Genomic DNA, 19,209 nt, shown 5'->3' with positions numbered 1-19,209 from the left:
TTTCTTCTGTTCCCAAGCATCTCCACCACCATCTGCATCTTGAACCGCCTGCGGTCCTCGCTCGTCCTACTGACTATCTCTCTGTTTTAATTAATTGTCCTGCTGGAGAGGAGGAGAGGGGCGTCGGTTTGACCGGAGCAGCTGCTCTTTTCTCTCTTACTCCCATCTAGTGTCACAGAAGTGCAGCCGACGCCCCACAAGCTACGTCTAATTACTGTTTTTCTCCTAAGTTCACTTTGTTGTTGGATGCCTCAAGACGGCGAGAAAGTAAAGCTGGAGTTGATGGAAAATGATTCACAAACCACTCAGTGTGGTAAATCACAGAATAGATCCTTTTTTGTTTACCTTTAAGTTTCTTACATAGTTAATGATGCAAAGTGAGAAGAATCTGTTGGTTCTGAGGAAGTCCACAAAATCTGACCTCAGACAGGCATGTGCTTGTCTGGGACCCATGTCTGGGGTCATAGGTCAAGTTAGCAATTTCGTCATTTGGGTATTGGGACAAACTTTAAGTTTTTTATAGGTCAAAGGTCAAAGATCTTTTTTCTGCTTTTAAACTTATATTGGATCCTGATTTTTGTGTCATCTGATTCTAAAAGAATATCAAAGGTTTGGCTGCGAGCCAACAAAGCTTAACACCATCTGAGAAGTTTGTCAAGGACTTGTTGAAACGTGTGTGTGTGTGTGTGTGTGTGTGTGTGTGAGCAGCATAACGGCTGGATAAGACCGATCTGGTCTCTAGAAGGGCTGCAGACCGGCGACTCTAAATAACCTTGTTACAAGTTCTCAGGGAAAACAATATATTAATAACCCTGTTTGAGTGGAACAAATACCCCCCCCCCCCCTTCCCCCCCCTTATGGCATTACAGTGAGAGCAAATGAAATGAGTCAATTTTCAAACTCATTTCAGACTCGCTCTGAACGAAGTAGAAAAGGAAAGTCGAAGAGGTTGACAGTGGCTCGCTGGGAGTGAACACACACACCACACACACACACACACACACAGGTGATGTGTTCTGTGACTGTATGCTTTGAGCGTACCTGTTTTTGATGTGTGTGTGTGTGCATCGACTGAGCCCAAAGCCGAGCTGACAGACAGCTTCCCTCCACGGAGCCTCTCCGTGTTTTTTATTGATCGTCATAATGCCGAGGTACAGGCCCTGTCCTTAGTGTCTATGCTAATCGCACATCCATGCATATTTATGAGCTCCTTGGGTCTCAACCAGCTAAATAAAGGATGAGGCTGTTGGCTCTGAGCTGCGTTCATCACTTACTGACTGATTAGAAAGAGGCTAAATCAGCCTGGAAAGAGCGGAATTGTTACAGGTAAATGGATCCCTTTTTTATTTACCAGAGGTCATTGTTTGCAAACTAATGAAGCTTGGTCCAATCCAAGATGGCTGCCTCAGCCCAACATTAGCAAACATGCAATTAGGTTGAGAAGCTCTGGGAAAAATTTGGAGACACTTCCCAAAGAAGTTACCCAAATATCTTTTAAACCACCAGAACCCAAAAACCTTCTGAACCCCATTTCAGCTCTAGCTAATCCATTTCAAGTTGGCCACCACCAATAATCACCAGTAGCAAACGCAGAATCAGACGATACTTAACAGATTTTACATAATGAAGGTAAACGTTTTTTTTTACTATAAACAAGATAAAAGGAGGGTTATTTTCTTGACTTAAGAAGTTTTTGACACTTGTTGAATTAATTTTTTTATGTTCCACAGATTTTCTGGTTTACGATGGAAACCAGTGAAGGCCAACAGCAAAGTAAGTGACTACATTTTGTAAAATTAATATTTTTAGATGAAATGATCCCTTGCTTCTGTTCACTAGACATCATAAAATAAGCGTTAAAGCTTTTTGTTTGAATGTAACCAAATGTTTATACGGTGGCTGCTGGGGAAAATCCGTGTGTAGGAGGTTCAACTCAGAACCATGACACAGCTTTACTGAGATGTCAAGAGGAAGTGTGACCTTTAAATGTATAAAATATTTATTTTAATAAGCTTCCCAAGGTAACTCCAGAAAGAAAGAGCCTCAGTATACATATTTAAAGCTGAATTTCACTATTAAACATCTGGTTTCATTTTAGATCTGAACACCTGACAGGAGTTTATCGAAGAAAAACATGGAGCCTTTTCAACATTTTGGTCCCTTTATTTACTGTTAACCACATTTCAAACAACTAAACAACCAATGATAATGGCCTCACCCGATCTAAACAGCACTTAGACGAGTAATCATCCAGTTTACGAAAAAAGTAGAATTCCTGGGAAATTAAAAAACAAATCATACAGGTTAAGGGTCATAAAATAATAAAAGCCTCTGTGAAATGAGATGCTCAGGCATTCACATCTCAATAGGTCCAATAAGGAGCCTGGTGGGACTCCAGAACAGAACCGGAGGGTCCAAGTCAGGCCTGAACTTTGACCCGTTCAGGAGCTCAGCAGTAAAACATCTCATGGCTTTATGATGGAAATCAAGGACACTTGACTGAGTTTATCAATGTCACTAATTCATGGCCAAGCTTGAACACATGAAAGAATGAAATCCTTTAGTTGCAAAAATAGTGAAAAAATGTTGGCCTTTTCTCTATTTACAGCTGTCCACATGCTAACGCTGCTCAGCGAGCCAGACATGCACCAGATATAAGGAGGGGAGGGGGTTACCAAACTCTATCCTCCTCTTAAATCCACATAATTAATCACAGAAGAAGAAGCTACATTTAGTTTTTCAGCACATGTAGAAATGAACCTTCTAGAAGCGTCTCAGGAGGAGGAGCCTGCAGCTGGACGCTTTAAAGGAAACCAAATCAAATGAAAGGATGAAATAACGTCTGGTGTTTGTTTGTTTGACTGTGGTTCTTTTCTTATTTACAGGAACGGTGGAGGCACACTGGAGGCTTCGGTGACATCATCAGTGGAGGGGGACGGGCTACTCTGGTGTCCAGAAGGTCAGACAAAGCTCACGTTGATGTCTTTTACATGTTAGCATTCTTGGATGAGCTAAAGGCTAGTCTGAGATCAGCTCTGATCTCATAACCCCCCACCCAGGTCATGTGACCTTATTTTATGAATATTTAAGTCACCAGCAGCAGGAAGTCGAGTGTTTCTGTGATGCAAAACTTTAGAAAATGTCCACATCAACTGAGAGGGGAAGTAACACGCTTTGTTTGGTCTTGGCTCTAATGAGGTCATCATGAATTTAAACAGATGGAGGTCAGAAGCTTCCAGTGTGCTTCCAGCCCTCAGAGGGAAACAACATTCAAAGCGTAGAGTACATCTAAAAAGGAAAACTGTACAGAGTCACATGACAGACTGGCCGCGAAGGAACAAAGAAAAAGGTGACTTTTTTTAACGTCTTATTTACTTTCATATTTTTTCTTTGTACAAGCATGTGGAGTTCTCCTCGAAACAAACACGCTCATAAAAAACAGCCGTGTGTGTTTCTTCCTCCTCTGTACAGGGTGTGTGTGTGATACAGGCACACGTATAGGTACACACACACACACACACACGGACCACAGGTTGAATTCAGGTCAACATGAAGCACGTTGTGTCTCATTGTTGAGTGAAGAACGATCATCAGCGTCAGACATGCCTCCTCAGAAGGAGTTCAGCGCCTCCAGAGCGACCTCGTAGCAGAACTTGTACTGCTCCTGTGGGGGGTGGGTACTGGTTAGTGTTAAAGGTTACAAACGTCAGATTTACAACATGGTGACCTGGTTTATGCTTCTCCGTCAGCTCCGCAAGGGACAGACACGCACGGATTGACGGAAGCGTTTTGCTCTTTTACTTCTCCGTCTCCTGGAGAGTGTGGCAAATGGCGGTGCTGTAAACAACAGCGGCGTCCTGACCAATCACAAGCTTGTGTAATCTGTCTCTTTCGACGGATGTTTAAAAAAGTGGACTCGACTCCGTACGTACTTGCATGCCTGTCGGAGCCCTACGCAAGGACGGATAATGGCGTTGCGTGTCTCCGCACTGACGCAGACGGAGAAGCATAAATCAGGCTTTAGGCTACAGTTGATGGAAAAGGATCAATGTTAGTTTTCCTGCCTCAACACACCTGTTTGTTAGAGTGGAGCTTCTAAATGTGTGTTTGTGTCTCTGACTGTGGTCCTTATTCAGCAGGCTGTAAAGCGCTGCAGAAACCTGTTAATCACTGATGGTTGATGCAGTGAAACAACTAAAACGTGCTGAACAGCAGCTCTCGAGGACCAGAGTTTGGGACACAAACACACCTGCAGATCTTACATTCATGCAATTGGCCTAAAGCCTTGTTTCAGGGTATCTGCAGGTTTAAGGGAGCCAAATTTAAGACTTTTTAAGACCTTTTTTAAGGCCACTTTGACCAAATTTAAGCTTGTCGTCATCTTCCTCTGCTTGTCCGGGTCGCGGGACAGCATCGCAACTAGGGAGCACCAGACCGTCCTCTCCCCAGCCACCTCCACCAGCTCCTCCGGCAGGACCCCAAGGCGTTCCCAGACCAGATTGGAGATGTAACCTCTCCAACGTGTCCTGGGTCGACCCGGGGGCCTCCTGCCAGCAGGACATGCCCGAAACACCTCGCCAGGGAGGCGTCCAGGAGGCATCCTGACCAGTTGCCCAAACCACTTCAACTGACTCCTTTCGATCCAGATCCAAATTTAAGCTATTTTTAAATTAATTTTAAGCTATTGTCTGGAACCGGTGCTAACCACGTCGCAAACGTGGGATTAGCCATCCAGTTACCATTAAACTTGCACTTCTCCATGGCGCAAGCTCCCACTAGCTTAACCAGCTAACGTGCTCATCTAAAAATAGTCCCCTTTCTCAACCAACTGAATGTGTACGGTTCCGCTTACGCCAACATCGTACACAAAAAATGCTGAAATTCACGAAAATGTCATAGAAATACAATAATCTTGTTTATTGGGTCTTTGGTAATTTAAGACCTTTGGAAACTGTATTTAAGGATTATTTGTCATTTTTAAGGATTTTCAAGGCCTTAAATTTGGAAAAGCTATTTTAAGACTTTTTAAGGACCCGCAAATACCCTGTTGTTTACAGCAGGTGTGGTCTAGTTTCTGTACAGCTTTCCTATGAACCAAAAATCGCACCAGCTGTGGTGCAGATCCAGATGCCGAGAGCTCTGGAAAGTTTCCACAGGTGGAATCACATGGGTCAACGAGGTGCATCCAGGTTATTTGTTGTAGCAGATAGCCATACAGAAACCAGACTGTATGTGTTTCATATGAGGGGTAACACCGGTTTCGAGCTACTCACCATCGTTTCCACCATGTTGGTCTTGTTGTTCCTCAGTGTCTTCACGGTGTGGAAAACATCCACAATGTTCTGCTGCTGGATCATCTCGTTGATGCTGCAGATGGCACAGAATGTTCCAGAACGTCCTCCACCGGTGCTGCAGAGCAAACATGTTAGGTGAGCCATAACAAGTCACGCTACAGTTTTACCGACTAGCATGTCTCCACGTAAAATGTACTAATCTGTTCATGAAGCAGCTGTTTTGGATGAGGTAACACATCTGTACATAACATCCTTCACAGAAGAAGTTTGTTCTACTATCAACTCTTCAGAGCAATGGATGTGATCAGTGTTAGCCCTGGCCATGAAATAAACATTTTTAATTATTGTACTCCTCACCTCTGACCATAAATCTAATAAAAGGTCGGTAGCCTCTATAGGACAGCATATGAAGGTACTGATCCTAATCCTGCGTGGCTTTGTGAGGTGAAAACAGACTCTGTTGATCTTTTCTTCTACTCACAGGCAGTGGACGACCGTTCTCCCGTCTCCTCCATCGTACTGCTCCTGCCACTTGGCCAGCCTCCTCACCAACTGGAGGATGGAGCGCTTAGAAAGGGGCGTGTCCCTGTAGGCCGGCCAACCAATGAACTGGAAGTGCTGAACCAGGCGGTAACCGTCTTGTGGCTGAGAAGGAAGCATGAAACACCAGGATGTCACGATGGGGCTCTAGGAAGTATAAAACATGTGCTGGACAATAATTCTATAATGGTAAATATCTATAGGTGTGGTGAGATAGAAACAAATGTGCCAATAAAACTTTCTTTGTTCATTATGACCTATCGGGTATTGTGTCCTTCATTTACTGGCTTTAGTGGTTGGTGATGCAGACTCTGTCATGGCAATGACACAGGTGATGGGTTTGAGAAAGATGGCGTGGTATTGGTGGGGGAGAAGAGTCGTAACACCTGGTCTGACAGAATCTTCACCGTGATTTCTGTAGGAGCTCATAAACTCGCTCGTCTGCAGCACCAGAACCTTCTTCCGCCTCTCACAGCTCTTTTAAACTCTAATTTGTGAAACTGATCAAACCCGACAGGAAGTTGTTAACTTTAGTCAAGATGTTTTTGTATTTAGATTTGTCACTAATGAGGACAATATCGCCCCCTAGGGGCAAGGTTGTTCTGTAAACGGGTTGGACCCGGCTCTGACCCATACCCGCGCCATATTGCAGATCCGGAAGATTCGGTTGATGATGTCTTCATCGATGTCCGCGGATATGAACTCCACTTGAATCGGACCGTAGCAGCACGAGTTCTTCTCCGGCCAGTACTGCATACACAACTATTACAACATAAGATTTCTCATGAGCAACAGGAAGTTGTTCATGATTCAGGTGGTAAAAGATTAAAGAGTTCATATTCAGTCACTCATCAGTGCAAAGTGAGCTGAAACCTGAACTGAATGAAAGAGATAAAACCACTAGAGAACGTTCTTACTTCCATCATTCCAACTAAAATCTCACTACAGAACAGATGAAGTGTCGTTTTTCCATCCTAACAAACTCCCAACATTAAAGAAAGGTTAACAAAAACAGCTAAACCTTTGCTCTTAACCAGGATAATAAACCAGTTTTAACACAAATAAGCTGCAGATTTTTGTCAAAGTAAATAAAACTGACCGAGCTCCCTTCATGAGGTTTGCTGGTACTTATGGATGGGATCTTTGTTGTTCTAAACCCCAAATAATCGATAGTTAAATGCGTTTTTACCTGCGCTGCATCCATCTCATTCAGCATTACGATGGAGGAACAGTTGTAGTCAAACACCAGCCTCCAGAAGTCTCCCATCGTATTTGGCAAAGGATGCTGGGTAACGATGAAGGCTGCTGGCTGCTTGTGGCTCTGGGGCGAACATGGACCCAGAACAAATTAGTACTACATAGAATCTTTTAGTCAAAGCTGAACTTAAAGCTGAACTCACGTCCATTAAGGCAGCATTGATGTAGTTGGAGCTCTCGCCGTCTACAGATATGAGGAACGGGAGACATCGGTCAGCCGACAGGACGTCCATACTCCTGTTCTTATCGTGGTTCCGGGGGAGGAGACCCACGCTGCAGTCCTCTGGGCGGACTCTAGGGGTCACTATGTTTAGAGTCTGACGGATTTAAGATCAAAGAGTTAAAATCTTTAGAAAAGTGATCAAAGCCAACAGAATCCCCAGGAACACGAGCTCAAACCTTTAAACACACATGTAGAGGGTTAAAGATGGACTTGAGCCTGGAGGTGTGTGTGTGTGCTCACCTGGAACTCATCTTTGATCTGGCTGGAGTTGGTCTGTGGATCCAGCCTGCTGATGTTGTAGTAAACAGCTCTGAACTCGCACACAGGAATGGCGGTGTTCCCACAGAGACACGCTTCCAGGATGGCGTCATGAACAAACACGTACTGCTCCTGGAACACAAACAACTCCGAAGGTCAAAAACAACCCTCTGGGTTAGGCTGCTCGCACCTGAACCTGATCTCTCAACTTACCTGGAGTTTCTCAGAGCAGCAGCATGAAATGACACAGAAACTGTGTGTGTGTGTGTGTGTGCTACTACAGACTAAACATTGTAATGTCAGAATCATGAATGAAACACCTAAATGAAACATTTAGAGCATCAACTAATCATCCTAAAATGAACTATGTTGATATAAAAAGGCACTCCAGCCGTTTGTCCTGCAGCAATGGATTGTGGGTAATACACTTCACCCAAGCCCACACTGATGCAAACTTGGGTGAAGTGTGGATAAAGGGTGCAACAGGGGCAGTATCGTACAATTGAAGGATGCAAGTGTGAGTTTTGGGATTGGGCCGGATCCTGCAACGAGCCCACTCAGTCAGGACATGAATAATAAACAAGCTGCATGCTGATTGGCTGGTTTACACTGATGACTCTGTGTTCTGTATCCTGCTGACTCAAAAGAAAAGCTATGGCTCTCTCTGGCATTCACTCTGGATATTTCCAGTGCATCCCTGTAACGTTGCGTGTGAGCTCCGACATACGTCTTTGAAGTTTTCCATTTGTCTAACAAGGATGTTAGCATTAGCTCGGACCTAGCATTTTTCAGCTATTGGCATGACTGTGACCAGCACTTATATACTGACAGTGCTGTGGTGGGTTGGCACATGCAGATGTGAGGGTGTGTGTCTGTCTGACATATTTAACCAGCGATCATTCATAGTTAGGCTCTGTCCTGCTATAAACCCATTTTATGTCTTGGCTTTGAACACAGTGTTAGAGTCCATGTTAGTGTAGCTCCTTTACAATAATGTGTGTTTTATTGTATTCCTGTTTTATACTGTTGTAAGGTGCTTTCCTATATCTACGAGTCGGCTGATAAATTCACGTCTATGAAAAGCTGCAGCAACAGCCAGTCACGCTAATCAGTTGCTGTTGGTCCAACTATCAGCTCAGAAGTTTGTCTCCTTCTTTTTGCTTTGCCTCTAACTTGATCTCCGCAGCTCTCTGGTGAATGCTTATGTGTTTCCTGTTGAGCCGACAGGTGAATGCTCAGCCATTACCTGCTCTTGTGACACACACTTACATGCAAAAGCATGTGGACACACACGCACGCACGCACACACACACACACACACACACACACACACACACACACACACACACACACACACACACACACACACACACACACACACACACACACTTCACTCTGCCTTTTAAAAGATTAATTGCTCTGTGTTGTGTGCAGCAGGATTATAATGGCGGCTTCAGCTTGACACAAATTGCTCCCACACTTATTTAACAGGCAGGGCAGGATGCATTTAGCTTGGTTTCAAGAGGAGCGCAGCTCACTTTCACATTACCGACATCCTCTGAGAGGGTTCTAGCACCTCGAAAGCTCATCCAAAAGTCTGTTTGAGGGTCAGGGTGAGCCTCCAGCTAGTTTAACAGACCACAAACCCCCTTTGAGCTGTTGCTCTGATTAGAGCTCAGTTTTTCTTCAGCACTCAGAAATCAATTAACCCTTTAGGCGCCATAGTTTTTTCAGAAAAATATGAATTTTTATATCACTATTTAAAGAGATTGTAGCTTAAATCTGGTTAGAGATAGAGGAATATTTTAAATTAGAAAAATCTTCAGTATGAGCCAAATTTTGTGATAGGAACAAATTCACTCACATAATGCACATATTATGACGTCATCAGGTGACAGCCATATTGGATTGCATCACATTTGCAGTTTTTTTTATGTTTTTGTCTTTTCTTAGTGTTGTTATTGTTCATGATACATATATCCATATTCCTATGTAGACATATATAACTATATATATATATATATATATATAACTATATATATATTTAATATTTATTACTTTATTGGTATTTTGTTGTGTTTACTGCGTATCAATCAAGAACACTGTTTTTGGTGCTTCAGTGTCATGAACACATTTTACTCATCCCTTCTTTGGTTTATTCTGTTTATAATTGATATATATATATATATATATATATATATATATATATATATATATATACATACATATATATTACATATATATCTGCAGACCATAGATGGATGAAAAGCGTGGAATTATCATCTCAATAATGGGGCACACCTTGAACAGTCTGTCATGACCTGGCTGGCCCCTTTCCACACGCTCATCATTGTTTACAAAGTGGAGAAAAGAAAGAATGATCTCAAATCTGTTTCTTGACATCACTTTGCTGAAGCCAGGTGTGTATGTTGGCCAAAAGCCAGCCCAATAATCCTCAATCTCAGGCTTTTCCATAAGCCCCATGCAGAACTGAATGGCAATGAATGCTTTCATTTCGGGGACAGTTGCATCGTACCAGTCATTATATCTGGAGCTAGATTTCAGTTCCTCCCTCTCTAAATACTGGTGAGCATATCGGCTAGTTTCAGTTGTGATGAGGGTCCAGAATTCCTCATCCAAAAAAACTGACAGAAAATCAATGTGTTCCGAATTTGAGAGATCCCTGTCTCCACAGTATCCAACTGGCTCATCAAAATGCCTGATCCACTTGGAATAATGTTCCTCTTCTCCCAAACTAACCCAGCCATTATCATTATTATTGTCATTGAGGCTGTGTTGGGCCACCCCCCCTGATAGCAGTGATTTTTTTCATGCGGTTCCTCCCCCTCCTGCTGCAATTCCCGCGGATTACACCCCCGGGGCTGAAACAATCACCAGCGGAGTTTTCACTGGCCCATCACCACCACCCCACCCCCGCCACGGTGGTGCGAAGGATCAGACCCGGTACGAGCTGCTCGAGGCCTCCGCCACGTCTCATTCCCCGACCCCGGACATGGTGACGCGGAACATGTGTTATCGCTGACAGACTCCCTGTTGCTGCGCGCTGAAGCCACACTTTCCGTCTCGCTAGAAGACCGCAGATCATCCTCGGAAAGGAAATATTCTTCCTCCGAATCCGAATCTGCCAGTACTACACGAAGAGCTTCGTCAGCACTGAACATTCCTCTCGGCATTGTGGTTTTTTTTCCTCTACCACTCGCTCGCTCTCACTCGATCTGACTGTTCTGACAACCCCCGTGACTCTGCGACTGGTGGTCGGGGTTCAAGCTCTGAATACTCCAAAAGTTAGAATGGTAACACACCCACAAATGCTGCTTGGATTGAAGTTACAGGTGTCTGCCACCCCGCTGAGTAACGTATTAACTGCATGAGGGCTCATTTCTGCTGCTGTGGCTTATTAAATCCAACATTGCTGCTTGTCGCAATTCTGCGACTTTGGCGCTTAAAGGGTTACGTTTTCGCCAACAAACACCTAAAAACCGTTATCTAAACCCAGTTAGTGTGTGTGTGTGTGTCCCCTCACCTCCGTCTGAACCATATTGACCCGTTGTGACCTCAGCTCTCGGATGCAGTTGAAGATGTCCACCACTCCTTCGTTTTCGGCCATGTCCAGCATGATGTCCACAGCGATGAAACAGCCCGTCCTACCGGCGCCGGCGCTGCAGAAAAACAACAAAAACATTTCCTGAAATGGTTTAAAAGTGTTGCTGAGATTCTTCCGAGTTAGAGAAAGAAAAAAAAACTAATTACAATCTAAGTTTCCTAACCCTAACCATCAGCCTCTCTAGTTTTTTGATGTTTCGCTACACTTTCTGTTTTAAAATAAAGCTTTATACTAAAAACAAGAAATAACTGTTGCCCTCTTTCAGTCATGTGACCAACTGAGGGATGGACTGAACAGGAAGACATGGGATGGTGTGAAGAGGTTACGACTCCAAGCGATTGCCGTGATCATCACAGCGAGGAGGAAAATGGGAGCCGATTGAAGCGATGAAGATGAGGAGGAAGGGGCAGGAGACCCATCTTTCACTTTGCAATCCTGACAGTTTACAGAGAGGAGGGAAACAGAAGGAGAGATAAGAGCAGAGAGGGAAGGAGAGAGAGAAAAGGAGGGAGCGCCTCGGCAGATTACCTGTCAGCCTTAGTGATTAATGTGGAGACCAGAATACTGGTGTGTGTGTGTGTGTGTGTGTGTGTGTGTGTGTGTGTGTGTGTGTGTGTGTGTGTGTATGAACGCCTCATGACACAGGCCAACAGTGTTAAAGTGCCCCCGGAAATTGGAAGTGACTGTCATAACTTCCTGCCTGTCCGTCCACATACTTCCTCCTTGGCTATCTGTTTACACGTCGGCGTCCGCCGGCGATCCCCCTCTCCCTGACTCTGGATGAACTTTGTCATTTCATGAGTCGAGTTTATTGAACTTTCCTCTCATAGAAACCAACAGTTGTCGCTGCATGTTAGCATTATGTGATACAAACAGATGTTTAGTGATGAAACTAACTCATCTAACTGGATTTTTATTTGACATTTTCACACATTTTCTGGTTGACTTGAGGTTTTGTTTACAATTGAGTGGTGTAATAAATAATAAAAAGGTCTCATTAGTTCCAGCAGCTTTAATCAGTCATATTTTAACGTTGTAGCTCTCTAGTGGAGATTAACGACTTACTAAGCAGCCTGGTGGCTTCGATTCAGCCGTTAGTCACAAATATTTGAGTCACAAAATGCTGCAATAAATAAAAATAACAATTGAATAAAATCTGATTCTTTTGTAACACCTGTTACAAAAAGTGACCACCAAAACAAGTCACTTCTAGCAGTAACTTAGAAGTAATACAACAAACACCTTTTATGCTATTAGAATGGAAACAATAATACATGATGACCCAGCAGGAATGGCAGCAGCAGAAGAGTCAGCACAAGTCTGGTTATTACAAGTAACTCTCCACTAAACAGAACAACATTGTTCAGTCACAGCATCTGTCAACTAGCCTAGAAATCTAGACGGTGAAAAATATAATTTGAACAGGTTCTCCAAATTGTGATTTACTTGTTTTGCTATCAAGCACAGCTGTTGATTGTTTTTCTTCATCTAAGACTCTCCGTGTGGGTTTCTGAAACCTTGAATAATGATTTTTATTTTACATTTATATGGAATAATTCTTGGGACGAAATGTTCAGCTGGAGGAGTCAATGTGTTCTTCGCTTCTCCCAAGATCTTACTCCCACCTGTGACTGTACAGTAGATGAGCGCCTTAGATGGCTGCTCTCGCTGGGGGAAACAGGATCCTAGCCCCCCCACCCCCCCCACCCCCGCCTTCCTATTGGAGTCTCATGTTATGTTGTGTTGTCTGAAATTTGTTGCATATCTGTTTGAGGTGTTTTTTTTTTTTTTTGCAGAGCAAAGCTGCCCTCCTGGTGGAGGGTAACTCTGAAGTGCCTTTTCTCCCCTCCACCTGAACCAAGTAGCTGCTGGCTTCTGATCCGCCGTCTTATTGAAAATACAGCAGTGTATTGTGGGTAATTTTTGACCAATGCTAGGCTACAAGACACCTCCCATGTATCCTTGCTCAGCTAGCTAAACGACTAACAAACAGAGAACACATGCCTCGGTAGAGCATGAACATTGGAACCGATTGGAACACGTCTTGGTGGCTCCGATGACGTTTCTCTTAGGCAACTGGGGCAGGGCCAAGACATCAAGGCAAGGTTCCTTGGCATTGAGAAACACCCTATGTCACGTGTTTGTTGTCCAATAGCATGTTCATCAGAACCAGTGAAGTTCTGCTCACCTGCAGTGGACGGCTATGGGCCCAGCATCCGGTGGATTCAGGAACTTCACCTGTCGTATGAAGCCCAAAAGTCCTGTAGCGTAACAGGGAACACCGTGGTCGGGCCAGCTGGTGAAGTGGAACTGACGAAGCTCCCGAATCTCATGATGACCCTTCTGGAAAAGAAAACATGTTCTGTTCAGTTCTATACAGATTACCCTCCTACAAACAGGTTCTGCTTCCTCATTCATCTCCTGATGATGACAAACGCATGAATTTCCGACAGATTTTCATTGCTCGTTCAGGGAATAGCTGACAGGCGGACACTTGACAGCTTTGGACCAGATTTAATGCAGGACTTCTGGCTTCACAAGGAAAATAAATCAGTCCTGTGATGTGAAGACGGTGAATGGGGCCACTTCTGGGAACAAGAGCCAGGAAGACTTATTGAGGCACATTTGCCTAATTTACAGGAGAGATTTGAGGAAACTGACAGCCACTCAAGCTCCATAAAAAGAGATTAACTGATTTCACAAATTTTACGATGACTCTTTAGGGAGAGACTTATAGGCAGAGAGATGACGGCCCAGATCAGCCGGACAATTTAAAACCAATCTGGACACTTTTAAAGTCCTCTTCATGAGCATCTGCATCTAATTACAGCTGGACAGGAGGACAAAAGGACAGCTGGACTAAACTATCCCCTAACCCATCACAGAGACTTGGTGGGACATGGACACATGTAGTTAAGCTTGGTTTTCTGGTATCGAGGAAACCGAGTGGGTCAAACGCTAGGATTAGGGTTAGTGTTGGAAAAAATTCACAAACAATATTTTCTGATCCTGCCATAGGTGTTACGGTATTAAATGTACAGGAATCCCCCTCCATATTCTCACGTGTAGTTTGAACCAATTGCAGCGCAGTACGTTACAAATAGTCGAAATTCAGAAGACAATGATGTCTCACGTTTGTTCAGAAAATCCAACCTGTAATCCGTTTGCAGAAGCAGACCTCTGGAATTCTCGTCCCCCTGATCTACGCACCACTCACTCTCTTGCACTTTTTAAATCAAAACTCAAAACCCACCTCTTCACACAAGCTTTTACCACATAGTTTTAATACATTGTTTTAAAATTTTAGCATCTTAGTGTTTATACATATTTCTGTACTGTGCTTATCTTGTTTTATTTTTTTCCCCCATTGTTGTGAAGTATCCTTGGGTGTCCTGAAAGTCGCTGTTAAATAAAAGGTATTGTTATTATTATTAAGAAGACCATGAAGAACAATTGTGACCAAGTGGCTGTGGGTCGGGTACCCAAAACATGGGAACACGTCGAGTCCGACATGAACCTGTGACGTGACTATCCCACATGTACGTCACAATGTCCAGCTACGATGATAAAAGGTTGAAAGAACGAGTTGAAGTTGTTTTGAGATGAGATGCAGTCCACATGTTGCCGGGCTACATGTGGAATTTGCGTACTCCAGTCGGGAGATGATAAAAGCATGAATGACGGATTCCGGGAGCACCTGTTTCAGGATCGGCTCTAAGCAATCAGTCGGCGCAGCTCTAAAAAGCAAGATCTGACCACTGCATTACTCTGAGGGGCCACGGAAAAGTGGGTATCCAGTATCATATACATTTTACCCATAAGGCTTTGGGTAAATAAACCACCATTTAGCCTGCATCAGGAGCTTTATCACTCACTAAAAGCACCAGTTCGGTTATGCCAGCCGGAGGTTTGTGGACAGGTTTTTAGCAGGAAGCTAGAAGGAGACAAAAACATGACCTCCTGCTGACGTCTGCCTGTAAACTTCATTTAAAATTTCAGACTTGTAAATCTAACCCTTGAAGCTGAAAGGATCTCTTCCTGCCTCCTGAGTTAAACCTAACAGTTATTTGTTGTTGATTTGGTTTGAGGTCATAGTAGCAAACATGTTTGGTTACAACAGAAAGCAGAACCGTTCTTTGAATTTACTAAACTCACAACCCAAAGAGCTTTCCTTTCATGTTTCCATTTCCATTTCTGACCTGCATCTTTGGACTTCCAGCTTTCTTTTCCTCTTATCCTTCTTTAATTATTCAAAACAATCGATTTCTTTATACTCCTCAAAAGTTAAAGAGCCTTAAACGGAGAGCAGCCTTGCCCTCCGCGGCTCGGTTTACTCTCCAAGAATAGACCCGAGATGAAACTGTTGTTATTGCATCTCTGGCTTTGGCTCGGAGAGAGGGCAGAGTCGGGGGAGATTATTTGTTTGGACGGAGCGGCTGATGATAACCTGAGAAGTAGGGAGGAAGGGAAGGTCAAGAAAATGAGCAGAGGGTGAGGAAAGGAAGGATGCTGAGAGAGGAGAGAATACTGCAGAAAAACCCAGAAAAAAACCACAAGGTGATTTGATAACTGGACTTTTCATTGATCTGTTCTCCTCTATGATGTTGAAATTACTTCTGAAAATCAATAGGCGGCTTTTCAACACGACCAGGGCCTCAAATTTATGAAATATTAGTTCAAAATGTTTAGAATAAAGATGATGAGGATGAAGAAAGGCTTCAAGCTGTCGGGTGAAACCGTTCAGTGATTTCTTACAGTGCTTGTGTCAGTTTTGCTTTTGCTTTTATCTGTTGTTAGGAACAGATTCTACCCAGCTCTGACTAATAACGAGCTGAGGACCACAGATGATGGTCCTCTACAATCTGGTGCATCTAGGCATCCTAGCCCAGCTTTTGTTGAGGGGAATTCTTTTCGCTCACTGTCTTTCATACGACTGTTTGAATAAAAGCACCTTTAAGACCTCAGAGCTGAAGAAGAATGTTCTAATGAGAGTTTTACCGCCATTTCTGTGTTTTGTCTAATGCTGATTAGCTTGGGAAACCACAATTAACTTCAAGAGTTTTCAGTTCAGCGGTTGGAGCAGCAGCGGCTCTATTTTTAGCTCCTCACCCTCTTTAAGACCGACCTGGCCACCCTAGACAGAAACTCATCCTTGATCCCCAAAGCTCATGACCATAGGTGAGGGCCGGAACACTGACCTACTGATAAATTCACCTGTTGAAGTCTGAGATGATCTGTCAGCATTTGGATTTTGTAACTAGGATAACTCTCACCTACAGCCCAGATTTCAGCTTAATAGCTGTAAACTGGATTAGAGCCATTTTGGTTGGCAGCCATCTTGCACTGGACTGACACCTAAAGATGCTCATACTCCCTACTTTCATTGTTATATTGCAATCAGGAGATACCAACAAAACACACAGAAGAAGCAGAAGATAGAACCAAACTGCTGCTGCACATCTGGTTCAGCAGCTGCCGAAGGATTTAGGACAGACGCTGGAATCGGAATCATAATTACTGCATGATTTGGTAAAAATGTTCACTTTCTCACAGGTAGAGGAACAGAAAAGCTTTTCCCCTCAAACAGAAACTTCCTCTTCCTGCTCTCCGACGTCTCACCGACACTTTGAGTCCTCTTGGAGCTCCATTAATCTCCTCAGATGTGTCGTTAATAAACCTTCATTAAGACATTGGTTTAACGGTCATATGGAACCTGAACACACTCATCCTTTGTCTCAGATTGGTTCCTTCCTCTCTCTCTCTCTCTCTCTCTCTCTCTCTCTCTCTCTCTCTCTCTCTCTCTCTCTCTCTCTCTCTCTCTCTCTCTCTCTCTCTCTCTCTCTCTCTCTCTCTCTCTCTCTCTCTCTCTCTCTCTCTCTCTCTCTCTCTCTCTCTCTCTCTCTCTCTCTCTCTCTCTCTCTCTCTCTCTCTCTCTCTCTCTCTCTCTCTCTCTCTCTCTCTCTCTCTCTCTCTCTCTCTCTCTCACACACACACACACACACACACACTGCATTAAAGATCAGAATGCTTGTATGTATTAATGCATCCACAAATTTATGACAGGCACTTTAGAAGTCAGCTTTCCTTTGCAAATGTGCGTACACACACACACACACACACACACACACACACACACACACACACACACACACACACACAAGGTGCTATGAATTAATGGTTTGCTAAACACGCAGACAGGCGAGGACTGGAGGACACACAAGTGTGTGTGTGTGTGTGTGTGTGTGTGTGTGTGTGTGCGCGCCAAACGAGCCAGAACCACATAAAATCCAAGTTTCACAAGTTCTACGAGTGAAGATTCTAATAACTGATTTAGATGCATCAAAATGTTTTTTTTTAATTTTATTAAAAACTTTTGTTTCATTTAAATATGAATAAAAGAAGAATTTGAAATAATAATTGGGAACGTACCGATGTGAAAAACTGAGCCGATAATGATGTCTGACTTCATTTCCTACATTTTCCATCAGTTTAAACGATGTAAAGGCGACACCTTTAAACCTCTGCTTCAGTTAAGCCCCCCACGAGACAGAAATAAAGATTGTTGTTAATATCAGCCCAGTTTTACTCAGACTGGCACTTTTAAAACGACTAGCATCCGTACTGATGCTACATCCGTTTTATTAGGTGTTACTCTGAGTTTGTGGTTATCCTGCATTCTGATTAAAGTGCCAAGAATTCTAAACAAGAAATGGGTCTCTAATCCTGGTCGCCCAGAATATAATCGAGGTTTAGGTTTTACTAAACATAGCTGAGGAGACAATCTGTCCGCTAAAGCCGGAGCACCTTTTACTTGTGAATCCGTGCTTTCTTAACTGAATTCTGCGACAGAGAAAAAAAGTCCAAACGTGCCTCATGGTGCTCCTGAAACATTGCTCTGGGTGAGTTTTACCGACTTAACTCGGAACAAACGTTTAGCTGAGAGGAGCTAACCTCAACCCATCCTTCACAATAAGAGCCTTAAACATGAACATGCATCTCAACACACCTGAAGCTTGTAAAATAATTAATACTGTTTTGTATTAAAACTCTAACACAATTAAACAATTGTATAAGCTTCAGATGTTCAGGGTATGTGTTTGAGACTCTTATTGTGAAGGATAAGAGGAAGTTCAGAGGTTTTCTCTGGACACTGCTCCAGAAGCCTAAAGATGACGTCTCATTTAAATGAAACATCTTTTTATTATTTTATTTAGTTTTTCAACATTTTGAGTTTGTTATGGAAATAATATTTTATCTTTTTGTCATCTTTGTTTATTTTCTCTGATGTTTAAAAAGTTCTTTACCTTTTGCACGGTGAAGGTCCGGATCACGTACTCGGCCAGCGGTTCAGTTTCTATCAGGGTCACCTTGATGTCTCCGTACACCTCGGTCTCATCGGGCCAGTAACGGACACACTTCACCTGCACAGAACCACAGGTACCAGTTAAACCACTAATAAGCCAACAACGTTTCATTTGCAGGTTGTTTTTTAGCTCATGTTGAGGTTTTTATCTGGATGACAGATCTTCTGTGAGCTGAAAAACATCTTTCTGGTGCAAAGCAAAGACTTTTTCACCCTCAGTTCTGATTTTTAAGATCTCAAAAGCCTGCACTTTGAAACAAGAGAAAAGAAAAATCCAAAGTTGGGAAAATATATGAGGTAAGCTCACAAAAAGTATAAAAATAGTTTAACACACACACACACAGGAGCAGCTTAAAGGATGAACTCACCCGTCCCACCTCCACCAGATTTGTAACCATGACGATGGATGCCGAGTTCTCCTGCCATACCATCCTCCAGAAATCCCTCACCGTCTCCTGCATGGGTCCTGACACACACACACACACACACACACACACACACACACACACACACACACACACACACACACACACACACACACACACACACACACACACACACACACACACACACACACACACACACACACACACACACACACACACACACTCAATCCCTGGTAGTAGTTTGGGGTTTTGAGGTAATGGGG

At 43.4% G+C, this 19,209-nt stretch overlaps 1 protein-coding gene across 17 annotated transcripts in view; it reads right to left on the bottom strand.

Moving 5' to 3' along the window:
• Nucleotides 1-2,142: 2,142 nt before the first annotated feature.
• Nucleotides 2,143-19,209, bottom strand: part of ptprt (protein tyrosine phosphatase receptor type T) — a 345,765-nt gene continuing 328,698 nt past the window's right edge. For 10 of the 17 annotated variants that reach the window (XM_054732027.2, XM_054732015.2, XM_054732030.2 and 7 more), the window contains 12 exons: nt 18,929-19,026; nt 18,502-18,618; nt 13,386-13,540; nt 13,202-13,306; nt 11,117-11,252; nt 7,555-7,704; nt 7,235-7,408; nt 7,024-7,155; nt 6,471-6,596; nt 5,776-5,939; nt 5,274-5,409; nt 2,143-3,664 (listed from right to left, as the gene is read on the bottom strand). In XM_054732027.2, coding sequence (XP_054588002.1) covers nt 3,611-3,664; nt 5,274-5,409; nt 5,776-5,939; nt 6,471-6,596; nt 7,024-7,155; nt 7,235-7,408; nt 7,555-7,704; nt 11,117-11,252; nt 13,202-13,306; nt 13,386-13,540; nt 18,502-18,618; nt 18,929-19,026 — 1,547 coding nt within the window. In that variant the 3' untranslated portion in view covers nt 2,143-3,610. The remainder of the gene's footprint in view (nt 3,665-5,273; nt 5,410-5,775; nt 5,940-6,470; nt 6,597-7,023; nt 7,156-7,234; nt 7,409-7,554; nt 7,705-11,116; nt 11,253-13,201; nt 13,307-13,385; nt 13,541-18,501; nt 18,619-18,928; nt 19,027-19,209) is intronic. The other 7 variants (XM_054732080.2, XM_054732086.2, XM_054732082.2 and 4 more) reach the window with 2 other exon arrangements.

The sequence above is a fragment of the Nothobranchius furzeri genome, chromosome 3 (assembly GCF_043380555.1).
Source record: "Nothobranchius furzeri strain GRZ-AD chromosome 3, NfurGRZ-RIMD1, whole genome shotgun sequence".
Taxonomy (NCBI): domain Eukaryota; kingdom Metazoa; phylum Chordata; class Actinopteri; order Cyprinodontiformes; family Nothobranchiidae; genus Nothobranchius; species Nothobranchius furzeri.
Note: the sequence above shows the minus strand (reverse complement) of the source record. Positions and strands in the feature narration are given on the sequence as shown.